The 23,857-nt window shown below is 44.2% G+C and overlaps 1 protein-coding gene across 1 annotated transcript in view; it reads right to left on the reverse strand.

The window, feature by feature from the left end:
• Positions 1-13,059: 13,059 nt before the first annotated feature.
• The window catches only part of VWA8 (von Willebrand factor A domain containing 8), a 197,883-nt gene continuing 187,085 nt past the window's right edge, over positions 13,060-23,857 (reverse strand). The window contains exons 43-45 of the mRNA XM_014966088.1: positions 20,761-20,859; positions 19,343-19,581; positions 13,060-16,673 (exon numbers count right to left, since the gene is read on the reverse strand). Of these exons, the coding sequence (XP_014821574.1) occupies positions 16,565-16,673; positions 19,343-19,581; positions 20,761-20,859 (447 nt within the window). The 3' untranslated portion in view covers positions 13,060-16,564. The remainder of the gene's footprint in view (positions 16,674-19,342; positions 19,582-20,760; positions 20,860-23,857) is intronic.

Genomic DNA, 23,857 nt, shown 5'->3' on the forward strand with positions numbered 1-23,857 from the left:
CCCAAGGAATGATGGGTGCCCAAGGTTGCAGAGGAAGAACAGAGTGGTTTCGTATGCCCTCCAAAATCATCTCGGCACTTGGATGGGAGCTGGTGACTGCCTGTGCATCTGGTACCCCACAGAGGCCCTGTGTTGGTTTTGCAAGGGAAATGGTAGTCACCTCAGGCTGGGGAAATGGTAGTCACCTCAGGCTGGAGCCGGGGTTATGTCTGGGGAGGAGGAGTGAGACCACTCCTCACCTCTTCCCGCTTGTCAGGGACCTGCACTGTCAGATGAGTGTGGGGCTGTAGTAGGAGTATTTTTCTGAAACTACAATGAGGTAATAGCTAATCCCACTGCAAACAGTTTAAATAACAAATGTTTAAACATCTGAAGTTGGTTTTAAATGAAGCAAAACCACAGGAAAAGCAGAAGTCACCAGCTGTGGCTTTACAACCTGAAACCCAAGTGAGCTTGGGCACAGGAGAGCGTTTTCACTAGAAAAGAAATGTCTCCTTCCTTTCAGGCAATGTTGTGACTTTGTGTGAAGATTTTTTTTTTCTCAGATGAGAAACAAACTGAGGCATGGAAAAAGATGAAAAGCTCAGTTTCTTCTCTCTGTCCATGGAGAGAGAGGGGGACACATGTGGCTGAGCTCTGTCACTGTTGAAGCACTTTGAGCCAAGCAAATGGTAGGACATCGGTTCAGCTCATTGCTCCGTCATTTGCGTGTGTGGCTTAGATTTGAATACACAAATTTTGATACTGTCAGGCAGCAAAAAATCTGTAGCATAGTTACTGCAGCTGCTTGTGTTCTTATACTCAGCTAATGCTTAAAAAAATGTGCTCTGATATGGACATTGGGAAATGCTTGGGATGGTGGGAAGGGGGATCGCTGGTGGTCCTTGGGCCTGGGCTGATCCCTGCTTGCTGGCCAAGCAGCAGCACCATGGGGCTGTGGGGCTGTTCCTTGTCCCTATCTGAGAGGCTGGAGTCTGGTGAGGGAAGATTGTGGCTCTGTTTTCCATGAATTGGTGGGCCATAGCAGCCCCTCATCCGAGTCAGGCTGCAGAAAGCCCCAGACTTGTGGCCGTTGCATTGATGTGATGGGGCAATGCTGGTCTGGCAAGACTTAATTATATATCCTGCTCTCTAAGGACTTCTGACAACACGGAAAATCCCACGGAAGGAGGAAATCATCATTAATTACAGTGCTAAGAGTACATGAAGAGGGCTCCAGCTAATGGAAAACCTTGTCATCTCCATTGTACCATATAGAGGTGATCTACACCGCTGGTTTAATTCGCTACTCCTGTTCCTGCACACTTATGTGACTTTAAGTAATCAGACCTCATCTAATTGTGTCTTTCTGGATAGCCAGCCTGATAGATTGATTTATGGCATACCTTGCTGCCTTTGCTGAACATTTTGTGCTGAGTGTGTCCCTTCATTTTTATCTTCTAACACTCAGTCTGCAAGCAGCCCTGCTTTTGCCTGAATAACATGCTAACCTTGGATGCCAGATGCTTGTTCTTTCACACCAAGATCCCAAATTATCTCTGGTGAAAGCTGATACTGTCTTAAGTCTGCTGAGCCCAATATAAATGATGCTCTGGCCTTGGAAACATGAGGCTACCAGCAGATTGTGCTTTAAGCTTCTCCTCTTCCCTGTTTGTGAACAGAAGGCCAGAAATACTCCAGGACCATCTCCAATCCTACCCTGCCCCCGTCAGCTGCCTTGGACATTGAGGCATCACAAAGAGGGGGAAAAAAACTCTTCAGACCTCCCCAGCAGCCCAGCTATGAATTGCCCCAGATGGAACCTGTTTATCCTGATTTTTGCAAGACTTTTGAAAGACTTGGAAACCGGTGGTCCAAGGTTTATCCCTCAGTGGTAATGAGACTCATGCAAGTGGGAGTCTTTGAGGGTGTGCCCACCTAAGCAAACACATCATGGTGGATAACGTGAAATCTGGAGAGCATTTTAAAAGGTTATGAAAATATTTAATAATGACAAAGTGGCTCAAAAAAATAGCCAGAGGACTATCTCCCAATGCTACCACTGAGTTGCTGTTTGGTAAGGAAGATAAAATAGCAAACCCCTAAGGACACACATAATCAGCCAAAAATCATGTTATCTTTCAGGATGGTGTCTCTGATTTGCTCAGGTCAAACAGTCATCTATGTTTTTGTCTGCCTGCCTTAGCTGTGAACATTTTAGGAAGCTGAAGCTAAAGCTATGACAAGTATTCAAAACACATCAATGAGACTCCAAACTGTCTCAAACCTGATTTCAGTGAAGACATCAGAAATTATTACTCTTTTCTTTGCCTTATGGCATTTTAATCCTTTGCTTGACTTGTGTCACATTTTTAAAGCCTTCTCTGAAACCAGAAAGGCTGGAAACTTCATGTAAAAAGAAGGGGGAAATTTCACCTAATGTGGTCTCCAAACAGACTTTCATAATCTCTGAATAAAAACCAAGAGTTCCAAAATCCCCTGGACCTAAGTAGAGGCAAAAAAAATGTGTTTCTTCAGTTATGATCCAGTGGCTATGGCTTTGCCAGGTACTTGGTGTGCCACTGTCTTTGTTGGCATGTAGATATTCACTATCTGTGCAGGTTTCTTTCTGAAGTGTTATTAAATCAAGTAGGAATTTCTCAATTTGCCCTCTTCTCACCTGAGTTTTAAGGACCTGGTCAGTAAGTTATTCTAGACTTCAAATAAGTTCTTTGATTTCACCCTAGGTCTCTTGAGCAGATGTTGTGACAGCTATGTAGGTCCATGCTGAGCAATGACATTCATACAGACATTTCAAGCTACTTTTGTAGCCCTCTTGTAGCTTTCACAGCATTATGAGCCAATTCTCACTTTCCTTCCCTCAAATATTCCCCAACAATGAGACATTAGTTTTGGCCTCATATGCTTTAGATCAGATATTAGGAAGAAATTCTTTACTCTCAGGGTGGGGAGGCACCAGAACAGGTTGCCCAGAGAAGTTGTGAATGCCAGGCTGGTTGAGACTTGGAGTAACCTGGTCTAGCAGCAGCTGTCCCTGCCTAGGGCAGGGGGTGGTGGTGGAACCAGATGATCTTTAAGGATACCTTCCAACCCAAGATTCCCAGAGGGTCAGGACTTGCACTGTCATCTCACTCAAGCTCCCAGATATATTCAGCAAATAAGGGTAAGCCACACCTTTGTTTTGTAATAATTTTGTCCCATGCAAAGGGACACAAACATACCATTTTCCATCTTTTGTATTGTATCACTGTGCATGCGGGGACTAGTGGTTTCAGAGATGGTGTCGTACAAGCCTGTGTATCATATAGCCATAATCAAATACTCTCTCTGAGCTCAGCAAAACAAGTATGGCCAGAAGTCTGGGTAAGCAGAGCTGTGGTGAGCTGGGATAACCCAGAAGTGCAACACCTCTACTGATCTCATCTTGAAAAACTTTAACCCCAACTGTCAATGACGCTTCGCAGCTCTTTCCAAGCCTGGAAATGTGAAATGACCTTCTGTGAGTCCTGGACTGTGCATTTTGTCTCGATATGTCTGTTGCCTTTGAGGGAGTGCTCTGCCAGAGGTGAGGTACTCGTCCACCTGCAAAAGTAGAGCCTGAAAAAGCTCTTTTGTGGGAGAGAGAGCTGTGTTGGGAAAGGGGGAAGGAACAATCTGCTGATGGAAGACTTGGTGGAAAAATTATTGGTTTCTTCTAGGGTTTTTTTATGGGCAGAAGCAGCTGACATATCCATCCCGCCTGTGCTTTTTGTGTGGCATTACAAAATTAGAAAGTTGTTTTTCAATGAACATGAAATTGCTGAAGAATATAAACTGAAGTGCCATAAATAGCGCTGGCCTCTTTGAAGCCACAAAGAGGAGGCTGTTCTGCTGGGAGATGCCAGGCCTGGGAACATGAGTTTTCTTTGTTCCTACGCCATTATGCAGCAGCTTTGAACACGACTCCCAGATTTGCTTGTGCTGTTAATTCAGGATGAAGAGGGAATAGGGATGGGTTGTGAGGAGGAGACCAAGAGACATCCAAGTCCTTCAACCCACCTAGCTCAATGAGGCAATGATCTTCTAAGGGGACACGTGGTAGGGTAAAGAACAGGTCTGCAAGGAAAATTTGGATGGATCAAATTGTTTGAGCCCCCTAAAGAGTATTATGGTTCTGTGTTGTCTCAGGAGAGATGAAGAAATCCCAGTTCTTTCTCTTAGGAGATACGGCGTTGTCTCCATTGTCATTGTCACCATTGTCAGTGGGTTTTGCATTGGGGATGGTGGGAGCTGACACAACTTGTAGCTTGTCCACCTTTCCTGAAAGGAGCATTTTAGTGGCCTGTTTGAGCCATTTGGCTCAAAATGCAGATGAGGCAGCTGCTGGGGTTAGTGCTGAGACTGGCTGAAACCCCTTTGTGGTTGCAGCCCAGTGCCAGAAAGGGCAAATCATGGGCAACTTCAGTTGGATGCCACTCCCCAAAGGTATCACCTAATAAAAGACGGTAGAACTGAACCCAAACACACACGGGACAACTGTAGAAGCCTGTTATGTTTTATCTGGTGCAAATGCACGTCTCTGGGGAGCCGAGACCCTGTCCTACATCCCCATCTACTTTCTAGATGGATCATGTCTTGGCTTGAAACTCAGAACTGCTTTCTCCTCTGGCTGTCCATGGCTGTGCCCTGTCTTCACACAGCCCTTGCTTGGCTTTCAGCATTGGAAATGAGGATGGTCATTAAAACCCACTGACCTTCAAAAGAGCCCCAAACTAAGCCCTAACAATATTTTTAATAAAGGGTGAGGTGCTGACTCTGAAGGCTTTTTGTCTCGTGCATTGCACGCTGAATAACGGCACAAGAGGTGCTTATAAATGGGAACTTTATTAAACTTCACTAAAGGACTCTCAGCTGCGCCTTTCAGCCTTGTCATGGGAGAACCGCTGCAATAAAACCTAGTTTTTAAACCAGGCTGTGGAAAGCAGGTCTAAATGCTGTCAGTGCCTTTATTATAGGGGTATGCACGGAAACGTTTTCTTAACTAATGAACACATGGTGAAGTCGTTAATTGGTTTTTAGGTGCCTGCGAGCCTCTGTGCATTGCACTGTTTAATTGCTTGCTCAGTTTTCAGTCTATGAATGGTGCAGGAATAAATGCCCCACGGAGCCAAGCTTGAGGACAGACAACCACAATGCAGGAGGGTTAGGCACAGTTTCTCCAAGGAACAGTAGCCAAGATCTGGGGGAAAAACCTGCCAAAATCATCAGCTGAAGTAAGTAACTCAAGAAGGAGCTGGGCAGGTTTCCAGAGCTGCAGGGTATGCGGTAAAGCTATTAACAGGATTTTTGGTTTTAAGATAATGAGAGATTGGTTAGCGATTGGGATTTCCTGGACTCACAGGGCTTAGGAAATGGTAGAAACATGGATGTGGATGGCTTGGCTGGGGGAAGAGGGTGTAGGGGCTCCGCTGCACCCACCAACCAGACTCTCCTGTCCCAGCACCCACCCAGTTCCCTGCAGAAGGTTATATTCATTATTCTTCCAGTTATTTGGACAAAGGAGCTGGTTATTTTCAGGGACAAAACTCACAAAACCTACCCGGTGACCACAAGAGCACAAAGGGGTGTCTGCTTGCAAAATGTAACTTCTGGGGTTTTAATGACAAACCCTGTCCTTGCATTTGGAGGAACTGGAGAGAAATTTTTGATTTTAAGTGTTTTCTGACAGGTTGGAGGAATGCATAAAAATGAAGCAACCACTGACTGTGGGGTCTAAGTCTGGGCAGACCCAGAAACGGGTTAGTGTGTGCTGTCACCCTGCTGAATCGCCAGCAGGACCTTGGATGATGGATTGGTCATCTTAATTGAGCTTCTTATTTGTCTGTGCCCTTAGGTTCCTCCTGCTTTTCTGCACACCAGGGACCAAAGCTGACCCTCTCAGATCTGACCCAGAGGGCTGCCACCCTGCTGCCCTTTAGTGGCCTCTGAGTGGTGGTAACCAACACGTTTGCCATGCCCATGGGGAGAGGGAAGGCATCCCCCCAAATCCTCTGATTGCTGCCTCCTTGATCTTTTTTTTTAATACGCATGAGGTATACATAGCATAAATTAACAGAGCCCGTCAGCCTAAATGAAGACAGTCATCTTCAGGTGGGCACGCAAGGTGGACCCAGCCCTTTCCTAAAGCATTTTGCTACAATTAGATTGTGCCAAAACTGGCAGGCAGGTAGCATCACATCTGTCTGCGTAAGGGCTAATGTGATCGTAGGATAAGCAAATGATCATTGCAAGTCTCTTGGCGTGCTTTACGGTAATCACCAACAGATCAAATAAACAGTAATAGAGTAACTAGCTTTCCAGAAAAATAAGTTTAAACCACACTACCAGCTCTGTCTTCACAAACACCCCAAGAGCTGAACTGAAAGTAAATAATGTTCAAACCCCGACTATGTATAATGGAAATAATTTTATGCCTATGCGTAAGTTTTCTCTGCCTTTGCCTCCCTGAAGAGTTTGCTTCATCTTGGTGTCTTTTAGTGTTAACCAAGGTTCCATGAGTAATGCAAAGACATTAGGAGTTTCAGTTACTAGAAAGGGATATTCAAATACTCAAATATTTGTATGTACTAGCCCTTGTTAAATTAAAACTGCCTTAATCACGGGTTTGTTGCAAGAATCTTAATTCCTATCTTGACCTAATGTAATCCTGTACCATAACACTTTAATGCCTTCTAAGAAAGCCTTGCTTCAGTTTTCCCCACCCTTTGCTGTACGAGGCCTGCCTTACGGTGGCTTGGGAGGGTACTGGTGTATCCTCCCTGGTGTGGACAAGGATGGCTGATGAGCATCCACAAGAAATTACCCCAAATAACAAGGTTAAAAAAATGATGAATTCTCCCTACTTGCAGTGATCCTACTCAAGCAGGAGATAAGAAATGTGAAGAAACGGTATATGACGTTAGGCACAACCCTAAAGCAGTGGAGGACAACGGTAGTGGCTACAGTTAGGGACACAGGTGGTCCAGCACGTTGACTAGGTGGAAAGCTGGTGGCAATGAGTATCGTTGCGTGGAGGGAAGTGGAGATTCAGGCCCTTACAGTGTGGGTCCGGGTCCATCCAAAACTCTGGAAATTGAGAAAAATTTAGGAGCCAAGCCAATGACAGTTTCGAATTGAGCAAATTGAGCAATTCAAAGGAGCTGGCTTGCTGTTTTTTTTAAACCCATAAAGTGTTGGATTCCTGTTTTGAGGAAAAAGATGACTAAACTTTGACATTCACTGCCTTGCCAGTGTGAGTTTCCCACATTTACACAGATGCTTTTCCTAGAAGAAATCATCCAGAGAAACAATATGCCTTTTGTTAAGAGCAGCCGGTGGAGTTAAATAATGCTGCTTTCAGACTCCTCCAGGATAATGGGAAAAGCTTGGTGACCTTTTGGTTTGCTGTCTGCCATCATCTCGAGTCCGGCTGGGCTTTGAGGGCTGTGAGGTGACAGACAGGATGCCCCAGGCCCTCTGAGGAGTTGTGTTTGTTTTCTGGAGTACACAGTGAGCAGCTTTCAGGTGAAAGCACAGGGAGAAGAGCTGCTGGGTGGGATGAGGAGACGCCAAGTCTAGGGGCTGACACCTACTCTACTCGGAGCCACTCTCCACGGCACTCGAGAGGATTAAATGGAGACAGAAAAGAGCTCTTTTAGGAACTCTTCTGCCTCAATCTGTGCCTGGGCACACTTATTTCCACTACTTTGCTTTTGTTTGCCTCAGCTTGGTTTTGGATCGTTTCCCACCTCTTTCTAGCCAGCCCTCTCGTGCCTCTTTCTGTTCTCATTTGTTTTAGCAAAATGAGTTCCCCTCTCCTGCTTTCCCTCTTCCCTCTTCATCATTTGTGTTTGGTGGTGGCGGAGGGAAGGATCTTTTGAATTTTGGGGTTTTTTTTCAGAGAAGAGTTGCTTCCTGCTTTTTTTTTTTTTTCATCCTGCGAATCACATTACTGGGGCAATTTACATTAGATGAGAGTCCACACCACTGCTAGAGAAGTAGGAAGCTTCTAAAAAACCACAAGCCGACTACAATTTCTGTAACAGGTTTTATCGCAGGGGTGCCGTGTGGAGAATCACAGAATCACATGGGATTGGAAGGGACCTCTGGAGATCATCTAGTCCAACCCTCCTGCCAAAGCAGGTCCACCCAGAGCAGGTTCCACAGGAAAGTGTCCAAGTGGGTTTTGAATGTCTCCAGAGGAGACTCCACCACCTCTCTGGGCAGCCTGTTCCAGTGCTCTGCCACCCTCAAAGTAAAGAAGTTCCTCCTCATGTTTAGGTGGAACTTCTCATATTCAAGTTTGTGCCCATTTTGTCTTGTCCTATCCCTGGGCACCACTGAAAAAAACCTGGCCCCATCCTCTTGACACCCACCCTTTAAGTATTTATAAGGATTGATCAGATCCTCCCTCAGCCTTCTCTTCCCAAGACTAAAAAGACCCAAGTTCCTCAGCCTCTCCTCATAAGGCAGATGCTCCAGGCCCCTAATCATCTTTGTAGCCCTCTGCTGTACCCTCTCCAGAATTTGCTTGTCCTTCTTGAACTGGGGAGTTCAGTACTCCAGATGGGGCCTCACCAGGGCAGAGTAGAGGGGGATGATGACCTCCCTCGACCTGCTGGTCACACTCTTCCTTATGCACCCCAGGACGCCATTGGCCTTCTTGGCCACAAGGGCACATTGTCATATGCAAATAGCTTCTCGAAAGGCTCAGGTGATAGTTCGTTATAAGGGCCATGCTTAGGTGTTAATGTAATGACTCGCTGCAGATGCTTAGTGTACATTTCTGGCTTGCTTTAGCCAATTGCTTATTAAAGCTCAGAGCCAGCCCATCTGGATGATGCTGGGAAAGGAACAGGGCATCTCATCTAGGGGATTCACACATACTAGTGACACATTTACCTTGTGTATGAAATACCTGTCCATCCACCTGTCAATCCTGAGTCACCTTAGATGGTGAACTAAAGAGAAATGATGATTTAAAAAAGAAAAAGTCTGATATGTTTTGACCTGTTTTCAACAAGTTGAAGCACCAGAATCTTTCAACTGCTTTGTAAATCACTGAGCTGCCAAGGCGCCCAACAGCATCCTGGCCTGTGTCAGGAAGACCTGACACAGTGGGTAGGACTCGGGAGGTGATCGTCACCCTGTACTAGGCACTGGTGAGGCCCCACCTCCAGTACAGTGTCCAGTTTTTGGCCCCTTACCACAAAAAAAGACATCAAGGTGCTGCCAAAAAAGGGCAATGAATCTTGTGATGCATCTGGAGGCTGAGGGAGCTGGGGTTGTTCAGCCTGAAGAAAAGGAGGCTGAGGGGAGACCTTATCGCTCTCTACAACTACCTGAAAGGAGGGTGTAGAGAGGTGGGGGTTGGTCTCTTCTCCCAGGTCACAGGCAATAGGACAAGAGGAAATGGCCTCAAGTTGTGTCAGGGGAGGTTCAGATTGGATATTAGCAAAAATTTTTACATTGGAAGGGTTATCAAGCATTGGAATGGGCTGCCCAGGGAGGTGGTTGAGGCACCACCTCAGAAGTGGGGTGTCTCTGGTACAATTTTGCTCATTTTGGGTATGTGACTTCTTGCTTAGGGGATGCAGTGAGGCACTCAGTTCTTTCCCCTCACCATGACAGCAGAGTAAGAGGTCATGGAGTTTCAGCGTTCCCTGCTCAACCTCCTTATGGTGAGGAACACCCAGGGGCTTGGGGACAAGGTGCGAGGGACCTGCAGAGCACCTTCAGATAATTTGGATGGAAATAACTATATAGGCATTTTGGTGCATCAAATTTCCATTGCACTTTCTGCTGCCGAGTGCAGAGCTGACAGGCTTTTCATTAAAACGGGCTTTTCCATGAGCCAGAAGCAGCAAATCAAGCTGGCAGAGTCCCAGGCGGACACAAGCCCCAGCTGTGGGGGAAGGATGAGACAGGAGAGGAGCATCTGGTGGGGTCACCAGCTTGGATGGAGGGGCGTGAACTGCAGGGCCCAGCGGAGACTCCTAGATGTCCTTGTCCCTCCTAAATCTGTCCCTGTACTACCCTGCCCTGCACTGCCCAAGCGTGAGGAGGAGACGAGGCAATGCTAAAGTCGCTCCTTTGGTGGTAGCAAAATGTTTTTGGGATGGGGACAGCATGTACAGGCTGTGACAAGAGAGAGGCATGTCCCTTGCTTCAACAAATCTCTGTAAATCATGGCAGGGGAGCATCCCTGTCCCTACCCAAATGCATTTCTTTAAAAAAAAAAAACAACACACAAACTGAACTTATTTATAATTGTCAATTTGGAAACTACAGTCGGCAACCTTATGGATGTCAAACCAATCCAAGCTGGAATGCAGATGTTGGTACAGATGGCATGGAGCATGACGACAGCAAAAAATATCTGGGGCACCATCCCTCGTATCAGTCTCCCACATAACACATTTTCCTAACCAAGTAATGCGATTTTTGGACTTTTTCCAAACCACCGTCTGCATGTAATATTGTCTCTCATACTCAGAGAGCCCGGCCAGAGAAGTTAACATCAAATACCCATCTGAACTGAAAAGGCTGTTGCTAAGAATGGGTTTTGCATCAAGTCCTGGAATAAAAAGGACTTCTTTTTTTTTTTTTTCACATTTGTGAGACGTATTTGGTTTACAGGTGCTCAACGGATGTTTCCACCCTCAGTTAGAAGTTCCAGGGACTTTAAAATTTTGGCTTGTGCTAGAAGGAACTAACTTGTATGCATTTAAAAAGGCAAAAAGCTCACAAAAATCAGTGTTCAGGAAACATACCCATTTCAGTCCAGTCCCCGTGCCACTGTTTGTCTGATGATGTTATCAAGCCTCAGTTCATCCTGAACACATGCTTGGGGTAGAGGAGTTTGTCTTCTGCCTGCTACTGCTTGAGGATGCTGAAGCAGAGAGATGAAGGGCTGAAGCCAATGGGACTACAGTGGCTCCAACATGAAGCAGAGACCTGTCTTGGAGCCTACCTATCCCATGTCAGGATGCTTTTGTGCTGTGTGGTCCCCACAGTGTGTCTTGGCCACGATGCAGCAGCACCTCGCTCCTGCCCTGTGAGCTGAAGGTGCCTCCTCTGCTGAGCCTCTCCCTGCTTTGGGATGTGGTTTTTATTGTGAATAATTTTATTGCTGTGGCCGTGACTGGCAGATCTTCCCAGCCCTGCTTCTCCATCTGCATGTTTCTCCCCATCTCTCTCCTGACCATGGCACTCAAGACGAGCCAGCAGGTTGAAAATGAGGAATTTGTCCTTTTTCCTCCTCCTTCCTCTCTTCCCTCATGGTTGTTTTTGAACTGGTGGAGCTCTGGTGCCAGATTACACCCAGCTGGTAGGGATCTGCAGCACCAGGCAACCAGGGCCAGGGTCTAGTTTCCAGCCCTTCCTGGCTTTGCAGGGCTCAGCCTGTCCATAACAAAACTGTATGTAATGGCTGGAGAATCCAGGGTCAAAATCGGAGATGCGGTTAGTTTTTTCTTGAATAGGATCTTCCACAGGTGTAGTGTGGAGGATGCAGATTTTTTCCGCGTGCAACCAACGCCAGATGTTCAGACTAATGGGGCTGTGTAACGTTAAGGATATCTGTTTGGCCTTTTAAGCAGATTTTCATATGCTTATTTATCCCGTGAAAAGTTGGAGAACAGATAGAAGGTATTCAAATTTTATAATGTTGTCCTCCTGTTCGAAAAAAAAAAACCCTCACCATCATCTTCATCTTGAAGAACGTTGAATCTCTTCTTCAAATCTTCCCCTATACACTTATTTCCCAGAAAATTGAGTTGACTTTAAAACATTTTATTCAGTGATGATGCTGTTCACATTGTCACAACAATCTCAAAAGCAAAAGCACTTCTGAGTAAGGCAATTTGTTACCTGTTTGTTTGGATGACAACCTGAATTCTAGGGTTTTTTAAGCTGTTTGAGGATTGAATGCTACAAGTAACCCTTTAATGTTGGTAATATCAGAGAATAACTGATGTATGATTCTATGATTCTATGGTAATATCCTCTTTCCAGACTTGCTGGTACAGAATAGATATTGTGCATCACCCTGCAGCAATGTGCACACTGAGAACTAAACCACCAATAAAATCGTATTCACGCAGCAATTTTGCAAAAGGACTTTCTAAAATAACCTGGTTATGAATCAGTGCTTTTCTGGTTTTAAGCATTAAAACATCTAGTTTAAAGCCCGTCTCCTAGAAGATGAAAATCTTCAGCTGCAAGGCTTGCAAGTGTTATTTTCTTTTTCTAGGGAAATTTTTTCACAACAAACTGTTATAAACAATATCACAGATAATACTTGAGTTAGAGATCACCAACATTCCCAGCAAAGAGCATGGTCAGATCAAACAGCTACACTGAGAATTGGCTTGGAAAAAAATATCCCTAACAGTGGGGGGGGCATTTTAATTCAACCGATATAGGAGGGTCTTGACTTCACTGGACTATTCCAAAATGCTCAAATGCTTTGGGCACCAACACCTATCATTCACCAACTGTGACACCCAGAGCACTTACCTCATGTGATGTCCAGGGGCTGTTGGACACCCATTATGGTGGATAAAATGCTTCTACACGGAATGGACCATGTAAGATGCTTCCATGTGTTGAGTGCTGTTACTACACAGCACACGCAGAGGCTGAGAGGGAGAAATGTTGACCTTCCTTTTCTAAAATCTTCATTGTCAGGGCAGGAGAGCCTGTTTGCTCTCCCCAGATGCTGGCAGAAAGAATAACAAATGATAAAATGCAAGGGGTTTTTTGTGTTGTTGTTGTTTTGTTTTGTTTTCTAAAGACAAGACCAGAATAGATGTTTGCTCCAGAAGCAGAATTATCTAGGAGCTGAACAACATCTCCCATTATATTTACAGCAGGCAAACTGAAGAGCTTTACCTATTTACACTGAACAAGGAGAATTTAAAGCACGAACTAAACCCCAAACCTTTTCTAAGCTAGAGGTTCTGCACAACAATTTTATTTCTAAATCATCTTTCCAGATTAGATACACGGTTAGGAATTTGATTTTTATTTCTCAATAAACATTTTCTACATTCCGATTTATTAATAAACACAGTAATGTGCAATAGACAACACAGCCCAATCGCTTGGGGTTTTGTAATTGTTCAAATTATTTGAATACTTGTTTTGTATTAATTAAAAACATAATCTTAACTGTATAGACAGAGAAACCCCCTAGTATTCTTGTGTCTCTAGTACCCTCAACTAGGCATCAGGGTTCTTTTTTAAGTTTGAATTTGCACATATAACACCCTACCTAAATCTCCCGTTGTATGCTTGTTTGCTGGAATATTACATCCATATATCAGATCAGCGATTAAGATCTTTAGTCTTAATTTTATCAGGCTGATGGATAGCTGTAGCACGGCATTTGCAATCACGTTTGATGCCTAGTGTTGGTAAAGGAAAGAAATGAAAAAAAAGACTGCTGGAGTCAAAGATGACGAGTCCCACCCAACTCTCCTTGCACTTCATGGTAATTCATCCCATCTGCACGTAGTCAGGTGAAGCTGCTTGTGTCTCTAAATGTTGGGCGTGCTTTGCTCTGACCAAAATCACATCTGCCTGGGCTTTCTGTATTTATTTATTTTTTTGAATCTCAGTTTAATACTAATCCTAAATGACTTTGTGCTCCTACTGACTGGCTAATGAGTGTGAAAGCACTACATATGTAAACAGAATCAGACAAAAATCTACACTGTAAGAGGTAGCTGAAATCACTACAGCTGGTGTGACTCTATTAGAGCATTAGCGATAGGTCAGGACCCGCTCCAACCGGCAGCTCTAGTCATTCACCAAAACAGAGCCTTTTCATAAAAAACAATGAGTGAGAAAGCGCCTTAATAAACTGTGAGAAGAGATGGAAAATACCTTAACACGCTTCCAGAGGGACTGGGTGACACACAACGCTGCTGCACGCCTTGCAGCGAGAGCAGTCGCTGGTGCCGCTGGTAGTGAAACAAAGCCACGTTAATCTTAAGCATTTTACTAATTAAAAATAAATGCACATCGAGAAGCTCTGCAATTCCCCAGTGACACGAAAGAAGGGTGTTTGCTGAATTTCTGAGCAGTGGAATAACCCTGCCAGTCCTTGCGAGATGGGGAAAAGCGCAGCTGCTGCTTTGATTCCCCTGGGGTGGCGACGGGCATTAAAGCAGGTGAGAGATGCTCAGCCCGGGGAAAATTTTGCCCTGAATTGTTACAATTTAGAGAGACGCTGTCGGGTCAAATATGCTCTGCAATGAAGTGTTGTTAAAAGAAAAACCTGGGGGAAAAAAATAATTAAATAATCCATTCATTTCTTCTCCTCTTCTCTCCAAACGTGAACTGAGTCACAACAGACCTCTCCTGAAACCAAGAATAAAACCAAACACTACAGAAAGGTAACTTTCAATAGCATGGTATCAGATACAATTTACAGGGATCATCAACCAAAAGGTTTAAAATTGGATTTACCTTAGAGCTTCACTTAAATAACGCTATTTTTTTTACAATAAAGATAACAGTATTATACTGCATGTAAATCTGAGGTGAGAAAGTTTATCCGCTCAACTAATCTAGAAAGTCTATAGTACATTTGCTAATTAACTATAGTAAAATGCTGCTTTTTTGCAAGACTGCTGGCAATAAAAGCAGAGGTGCTGAAGGAATTTAAATGTAAAAACACATTTACTAACAGACTTATTAATACACCAATTCTTTATTGCATTTAGTATCTCATCATATGTTTACAGGACCAAGATATTAATATTTTGAAGCGTACTTCCCCTTAGTAGGCATGTCTGTGTGTATGTGCGTGTACATGCATTTGTCCCAGCCAGGGATAACCTTCTCAACCTTCTCCTCCCAATTCCCTTCTCTCCAAACAGGAATTGCATCTTCAACCTCTTTGTTTTCATGTATATAGTTATCACAACAATACTAACCAGCCTTTGAAAAACGTCTTCCGTCCTCTCTCTCTTGCCATGAGGAGTTTCCAAGCTGGCCAGGCTTCGGAACACATCCTAAATATGGAACATTTCTGATGCACTGGTAAAGATTTTTGCTGCAGGGCGGATGGACTAAACAATGACCACCAGCAAATGGACCCTTTAAAACCCTGATGGTTGTATTTAACAAGATCAAATGAATTTGCCTCCTCTGCTCCAAATATACTGCTCACGCGGCGGTTTTAGCGACTGCGGGATTAAGAGAAATATTAGAAGTGAAGTATTGCAATTGCTCCTTCAGATTTTTAGAAGTACTCTCCCTTGACTTTTTTCTATTCAGTTACCCTGATATTAATATCAGCAGACTACCGGCGATGATGCACACTCCCCAGCCCAGCTTAATTAGATCATACATTCAATTCATCAAGTATTCCAGTGTTTCTGATGCACTACAAGATATCTATTCTTTAGCAGATAAGGAGGAATTATTGCCTCATGGGACAAGCCAAACACCAGCCGAACGAATTATAAAATAAGTCTGTATAACTATCCTGGAAATTAAATATACCCCACCATAGATATCTTGCTACAATAAAAATAGATTTTTTTCCTCTTTCCTTAAAAAACACTTATTTTCTCATGCCTAGATCTCTCCTCCACTTTCATCTTCAAAAGAACCAAGCAAAACAGCTCATGAAGGAGCTCCAGCAAAGCATTAGCAACTTTTTTGACTGAAAAGGCACTTCTACATCCTGATGCCATCCCAGGGATTCTGAGCGACAGTGCAGTGGGACACAATCATCAATCATGCAGTTCCCTCCTTGGAAATGCTGCCTGTTGGGTTCTCAAGACCGTTTTGACCCTTTCCCCTTACTTTTCACAGGCAGAATTGAAAGAATCTATTTTTTTATTTTGTTTTGTTTTGTTTTGTTTTCCTTCTTAACAGCCACTTTCTCTGGATCTGACAAGTGAGCACCGTGCCTGATCAGATAATGAATGTTTACACGCCACGGTCAGTGTTTCCAAACTGCTCCATTGTTCCCAGCATCCAGCGGCGAAGCCCCCGATGCCCGTCAGGACAAGAAAGCAGCAGCAGAGGAAGGAAGGGTTTCCTGCCCGACAAGAGCAGGCCTGTTTCAGTCCGAGTTGGAATTCACTACCCACCCAAACACACGCACACGAAACACCGCAACGGATCGCCCGGCTCTGCCTGGCAGCATCTATTAGCAAATCCCAAGCCAACCGTGTCTAATCAAACGGGGTGAGACGACACCGCAGCGCCGGCAGCACGGCAGGGGCAGGGGGATGATCACAAAACTGCCCTTTATTTGTTTGTCCCTCTGGAAAAACACTGGCTCTGCTGCCATCCGGCGATTTACCTCCGCCCCACTGCAATCCTTTTGAACGCGCCAAGTCGGTTGAGAGATTTTGGGGGAAATTTTTTACAGCCCGGCTGTCGCGCAGATTTGGGTCGCTTTGCTGATTAGAGAACAGTATGTATTTTACTAAGAACTGTGTTTATCCTCAGCTGTAGGGTCTATGTCTCCAGCAGGAGTGGGTTTCTTCTTCGAATTCAGGCACCGGGACATCCGTGATGCTTAGGCACTTGACAACATGGTAGATGTGAAGATCTGCTGCAAAATCTGGGGGATCTCTTTGGTATCCATGGCAATAAAAGACCGACCTGCCGGTAGCGTCCTCTGCAGCCTAAGGAGCAGAATGAGGGACAAGACACAATTACCATTTCAAATTATCTTCCCTATGACAAGTCGGGGTTCCTTAAGAATGGATGTTTTTCCTTTTGAATAGCTTCCCAGCCCATCGCTGTCACCGTGCAATTAAAGGCTTGGGAGAGCAGCAGTGGGAGGAAACACCAAGAACAGCCAAGGCACAGAGGCCCTTTCAGCAAGATAATCAAGAGCATTTCTAGAGATTTCTATTCACGTCCTCATTCTGATGTGCAAAAACTCTGTGTTGATCAAGGTACCAGGGCCCCCAGGAGGTATTGCCACAGCTGGATTTCTGAGGGCAGCTTGAGATTTACTCTGGAAATGAAGATATTTACCTACTCTAAATAGATTAGCATGAACCCTCAGCTCTCTCAGTTCAACACCTCCAGTAATTCTAAATGTGCTCTTTGTATTTTCTCCTTGAGATGGCAGCAGATTAGATGGAAAGATATTTTTCTGTCAATATTAGCTTGACACATTTTTATTCACAGCTTAACCCTCCTTAAAAAAGCTAAACAAGATGCACGTTACAAACCCCATCTCCCTCATGTCCCATCAGCAGGCTCGGAATTTGATTTTTACTGTTTTTTAAACAAGTTTATGCTCCACACCATTTCTCCAACTTATAAAGTTGGAGTTTTTAAAACAGCTGCCACAGAGAATTCCCTTCTCCTTCCCCCACAGCAGTTACAGGAAGGCTTTGTCTAATTCTGCACTTCCACGTACATAGAAATGCATTTCAGTGACAGCATTGTGTGCATTTTCCACAGCCAGTGAAGTAGGCAATTATACGATCTCCTCTTACACAGCAGGATATGGTCAATGCTTTTTTTTAAATTTTTTTTATTTTTATTCCTAGCAGAAGGAAAAAGGCTCTCTGTAATTATAATCTTTCAGAATGTATTCTCTTTTCATGCATAACGCAGCTCTGATGTGCAGACACGACTAGCGGTGGCTGTGCAGCTCCATCTTTCAACCCTTTTCTGACTAAAACTGTGTACCGAGGGCCAACTCCCTTTGGGGCTTCTCTCATTCTGCTCTAGTTGAAGACTCGAAGAGGAGCAGAAAGGGCACTGCTGATATTTGTGGCTGTACCAGCTCTTTGCTGCGTATCCACTGGTCCTCAGAAGGTATGGAAATGAGGGACACCTGGGACAGAATTGCCTTCTTTTCCCCTGTGCCCAAACAATTTAAAGTGAAATTATGTAGTATCACTACAAATAGGCCTACTGGCTCAAATTCTGTGAAGAATTTGACTCTAACACTCGGGGAATATCCGAGTCAAATTTTTGGCAGTTTTGAAGACCATTAAACTCCAGCTTCTCTTGCTTTATTCTATTTTCTTAGGCCCACACACATTCAAACCAGATCAGCAATGGCAAAGGCATCATGCCTCTGTCATGATTATGTAGTGATATTATACACAGGGACAGTGCACATCTCCAGCAGAACGATGGCTTCAGGTGCTCCCTTTGGATGCGCAGAATGTTTTTAATTAGCTGGCCGCAAGGGATGTCTGCAAGGACCCACAAACCAATCTCTTCCCTGACACAAGTAAGAAGCTACTGCTCCTCACTAGTAGATTTTAAAAAAACTAAAAAAAAAAAAAAAGATAATTTTGACATGAACCAGCAATATGCACTGGCAGCCCAGAAGGTCAACAGTATCCTGAGTTGCATCAAAAGAAGCATGGCCAGCAGGTCCCTCTACTCAACTCTGGTGAGACCCCACCTGCAATACTGTGTCCAGCTCTGGAGCCTCCAAAATAAAAAGGACATGGACCTGTTAGAGCAGGTCCACAGGAGGAGCAAGAAAGCTTAGAAGGATGGAGCACCTCTCCTATGAGGATAGGCTGAGAGAGAGTTGTGGTTGTTCAGCCTGGAGAAGAGAATGGTCCAGAGAGACCTTATTGAGGCTTTTCAATATATAAGGATGGAGAAAGACTTTTTGCCAGGGCCTGTAGTGATAGGACAAGGGGCAACAGTTTTAAACTGGAAGAGGGTAGATATAGACTCTACTCAACTCTGGTGAGACCCCACCTGCAATACTGTGTCCAGCTCTGGAGCCTCCAAAATAAAAAGGACATGGACCTGTTAGAGCAGGTCCACAGGAGGAGCATGAAAGCTTAGAAAGATGGAGCACCTCTCCTATGAGGATAGGCTGAGAGAGAGTTGTGGTTGTTCAGCCTGGAGAAGAGAATGGTCCAGAGAGACCTTATTGAGGCTTTTCAATATATAAGGATGGAGAAAGACTTTTTGCCAGGGCCTGTAGTGATAGGACAAGGGGCAACAGTTTTAAACTGGAAGAGGGTAGATATAGATTGGACATAACGAAGAAATGTTTTATGATCAGGGTGGTGAAACAGCAGCACAGGTTGCCCAGGGAAGTTGTGGATGCCCCATGCCTGGAAGTGTTCAAGGCCAGGCTGGATGGGCCTTTGAGCAACCCGGTCTAGTGGGAGGTGTCCCTGCCCATGGCAGGGGGGTTGGAACTCAATGATCTTTGAAGATCCCTTCCAACCCAAGCTACTCTATGATTTTAGGCACACACAACTATGCCTAACTTCACTACAATAAAAGCACAGTCTAGATTTATGATGAATGGAAAGGAAGAAAGTTATATTAGGCATAAAACGTATATACTTACCTATCTGCCTGGTCTCCTAAGGATCCTATAAATATGGCAAAAGCATTGACTTGACCATTGGTAGTCAAAACCTGGGCAAACTTTGATGGCGGAATACCGTATCGCTCGAGGTTGGCATCACTCAAGACGATAACAAAATACTCGTCAGCCTCTTCCTTGGCGATCTCACGAATGGCGTGCTCTGTCCCTTCCAAGGTATGGTCTCCACTCATGCAGAACTGAGCGTGGGCATGCATGACCTGTGTGCGCAGCATAACCAAGTGGAAATATGTAAGATGACTTTAGGAATAAACATTCATTTCAGCTTGTGCAGGAGGGAGTAAATATTCAGCTGTGCTATACCAGGGGATGCTTCAGAAATGTGGACAGTGCTCCAGATACTACAGAAGATGCAGCTTTCTGTACATAATACATCGTATTTTAAGACAGGCATCGCTTCTTAAAAGCACAGTGGATGAAACAATCCAAATCCATGCATGGACGTAATTAGACTGGGCCTTAGGGAAGGTAAAATACTTTGTTCAGCTGCAGTTTGAGTAGCTACATTTCTAGGTATTTAAGGAAGAAAACAGGGCTTTGTTGCTGTGGCCAGCTCTTGCCTGTTTATAATTTGCACTAGACTTCCAAACCCTAGTAGTGTCCCAGTCATTATCAAATATCTGACTCCTGACAGCGGCAGCAAGGTTTAAAAATGTTGAAACATTCTGATTGAGCTTTTATGAAATAAATATACTGCTTTCATTGATGAAGCTGTTTCCTATGCAGAAGGCAAAGAATTTCAGACATGAGAAAACCCAGTCCTCCTAACCCAAGTAGCTGCTGATCTTTTAAAAACATTTTTTGAAGGAAGCTCAAATACACAGTTCTAACCTATTGAGCTGCCAACTAGGTAAATCCTAAAATATACTTACTCAATTTTTCTTTAGTAAAATCTTGCTGAATACACTCACTTTGCAATTGTGATTTGACATGTTTTCAATCTAGCATCGACACATTTTCCCACTTCTACTGTGACACATAACTTCTCGAAGGTACCAGGCTTCATTGACCTGGGATCCCTCTACAGTTTAAATTAGTCACATAGGCACTAATAATATCATAATTTAGGTAGATCCATCTATATGACTGCATAATGCTTGGAACTTCCTATATCCTTTGTCAGGTAGTCAAAATGACACATTTATGACACAGAAGTCTAGAAAAAGCCATATTTAGCTTCTACTATTTTGGCATAATTTGTTTTCTGCCACGTCTCTGAAAGGTCCTGTTTCAATTTTATGCAAATACACAGATTTTAATTTCTTGTCTTCCTTCTATTTTCCTCTCCTTATGTTTCGCGTTCTCTGACCCACCTACAATTTTATCTTTGCAGTTACAAAATCCTTATTTTCCCAGCAACCCTTATCAGTAGGATTTACCTTAAGAATCTCTAATCTTTGCTTATTGTTCTTGGGAACTTTGTCACTCCCAACCAAGCCGATGTTGAAGCCATCTCCTGAATGTCCAACGATATCGTACTGCAAGAAAGAAACTTCATCAGTCATCTGTTACTCACAAATGGCCCTCGGGTCACGACGACACGAGACAGATCAAAGGCAACTGGCTTTCAACACGGAGACCCAAATACTGTTCCCCACTTCTGTTTATGAGCTGCTTAAGGGAACTACTTGCAGTTTCTCACTGACATGAAAACATGGGAAAGAATTGCTAAATAATGAAATTAAAGAACAGTTACTTATTTCCACGGTCTGTTTTTCACATCACCCCACCAGTTGCAGAGCGGTGATGCATAAGATCAAGACCTTGCCCTCTCACATTGTCTGAGTATTTTTTTAAAGTAGCAATTTTCGTCCTCTTGAGTCTGACAAACAAGAAGTGCATTGTTTGAGAGTAGCTCCCATGTTTGATGGATCTTTTTTGTGACCTCATTCTGCACTGAAAAAAAAAGTACGACAAGCCTTCTTTTTTGAAAATCAGCACCCCTTATTTTTGTGCACAACAGATCAAAGTCTTGGCTGAAAGCATGTAGTGAATTCCAAGTGTCTCTGTATGTTTTCATAGATGATGTGCACATCATTCTCCTGTGAAAGATGCTGTAAAAATGACATGTAGAGCTGTAATAGTTCAAGTATCTTGTGGAACAAATAATGTAATATCGGGAAGGCCTGTGTTTCATGTGAGGGTTTTATTGTCTTTACATGAAAACCGAGACAAGCTGAGTTATGGCAAGGTCCTGACCTGCCCTTTGTGTTGTGGATGTGGCAGTCACCCCGGGGAGAATTCATGAGCAGGACAAAAGTGGATTTAAGAGCTGTCTACACCAAGTAATAGAGCACAGTGCACGGATCCTGAGCCCAGAGAGACCTGAGCTGGCAATTCCTCAACACCAACATGCCTGCATTTCCCCTGACTAGCTGGCACAGGCCTGCCTTTAGTTGACAGGGAGCCCTTGTGCAATATTTTGCCTTTCTGTTATCTTTTATTCAAGTAGTGCCTCCAGGTCCCTGCCGGGTTCACCATCCCTAATTCCCACATAATCATTTGGTAAAAGGCAGATCTACTCCTCAAAGCTTATCTGCATTTTCTTTCCTGTTGAAGACCACTTCATTTGCTGTAAGTCAGGTCTTGGCGACTGGAGAAATGACATTTTTTATCGACAAAGCCCTTTATTTGTTTTCCTATCACTAATTTGCTTAACAATATACCAAGAGTGAAAAGAAAGCGATGGAACAGCTGGAACAACACTTTTAAAGGTGACACCTCCCTCTGCAAAACAGCAAACGTGCCACATACTATAGATTATTTCACCCAAGGTCAGGTCGTTTTATGACAGCCTCACATAACCCAAACTTCCTCCCCCGAGGAAATCTTTATATAATCTGGTCCCCACGCTGTCCCATTTACTTCTGCTCTGCTGCCTTTTCTCATTCCTGTTCCCAGCTCTTCCATTTCTAGTATTTGCAACCCAGCCTCATGTAAGGCTTCCAGTCTGACACATGCTTTCTCTTCAAAACCTATTTCTTATCACCAATAATGCTTCAGACTCTCTCTTTGCTGGTATTTCTGTCTTCCTCAAACCGTTATCCTTCCTGAAGAAAAGACGTGGCAAATGAAAACACACAAATTTTGAGAATAACGTGGAAGTTACATTCAGCATACTTCCAAATTAATATAGGAATAAATTCAGAATGTGAACCACACACAAAGAGAGCATGCATTCGTATTGTTTTAAAAACCAGAGATTATTCAAATCAGAGGAACTAAATAAAGCAGCGGTTTAATGGAGCAGAAAATATACAGCACTAATGTGGTTCTTATGTAACGTCAGAAATGTCCACAAATCTTCAGGGTAAGCTCTTAATTATGAAAGCCCTGCACGTCCTCTGCTGAGCCGTTTTGTGCTCGCTACCATCTTTAAATCAACAACCTAATTACGTAAAGCAAAACGCTGTCACTCTCCTGTGTAAAAAGAGGGCTGATTCCTTCGTAACGAGCTCCTGCCCAGCATTTCACGGTCCTGTCCCACCAGGTGTCCTGGTATCAGCTTTGCCATACTGAGCTCACGGGAATAGGCCAGACTTTGCAATTTGGGAATATCGTTTTGGTTCTTGGCACACACGAATAGCAGACAACCTTTCATCTCCAAAAGGCTGGGTTTAAACTCAGCGTGAGAGTCTGCGTTGAGAGAAGGGCTGTAGCTCCTGGATGAAAACCCAGAGGTTGACCCTACACTTGGGGCCCCTCCACATTCTTGCACGAGGCGGGAACGTACAACCCGGGTACGGGCAAGGCTGAAGTGATCTGAGCAAATCATTGCAGGCACGTAAAGGCGTTCACCTGGGAACATTATGTCCTCTCCCTTCCCTCCTCGAGTGACTGATTGTTATTCTCCGTGTGTGCCCATGCATGCGCCCCAGTACGTATACTTCTATTTAACAGATGTTAACTGTTTCCTTCTTTCTTTGCCAACAGTTTACTGCACTGTTTGTGATTAAAAAATGGGTGGTGAGGCAGCAGGGAAGAAGTGGCTGTTTGCTTTGCCCTGGCTGTTGCATTCTGGGTCAAGCAGGGCCTCCCAAAAAGCAGAGTGAGGTCCTGCCGTGCTGTGGAAGAGAAGTTCTGCAGTCACCAGCCCTCGCACGTTGGTCCTCATGGTCCTCTGATCCCCCTGGAAGCCAAATCAAGGACCAGAGTAGCCAAAACCTAAGGAGTGTGAGGTTGCTTTTGGGCAAGTTAGCTCTCCAAACAGTGAGGTTGGGTGAATACTTGTGCCCCAGCGAAGGAGAGGCCGGAAACATAGCAACATTGACTTGGATTGACTTGTCAACATAGGACTGCAGCCTGGGAGATCCTCACTAGGAAGGAGGGATGGGAGCAGGCTCACAGCCAAGTTGTTGAGGTGACAGAAGGGAGGTGTTTGCCCAGGGGAATGTATGGAGTCTACCGCAGTTGAGGAACATGGAAATTGGGACAGGAGTAAATCTGGAACAAAGCAGCCCACTGCAAAGGGATTTA

This window comes from Calidris pugnax, unplaced genomic scaffold, assembly GCF_001431845.1.
Source record: "Calidris pugnax isolate Ruff unplaced genomic scaffold, ASM143184v1 scaffold20, whole genome shotgun sequence".
NCBI lineage: Eukaryota > Metazoa > Chordata > Aves > Charadriiformes > Scolopacidae > Calidris > Calidris pugnax.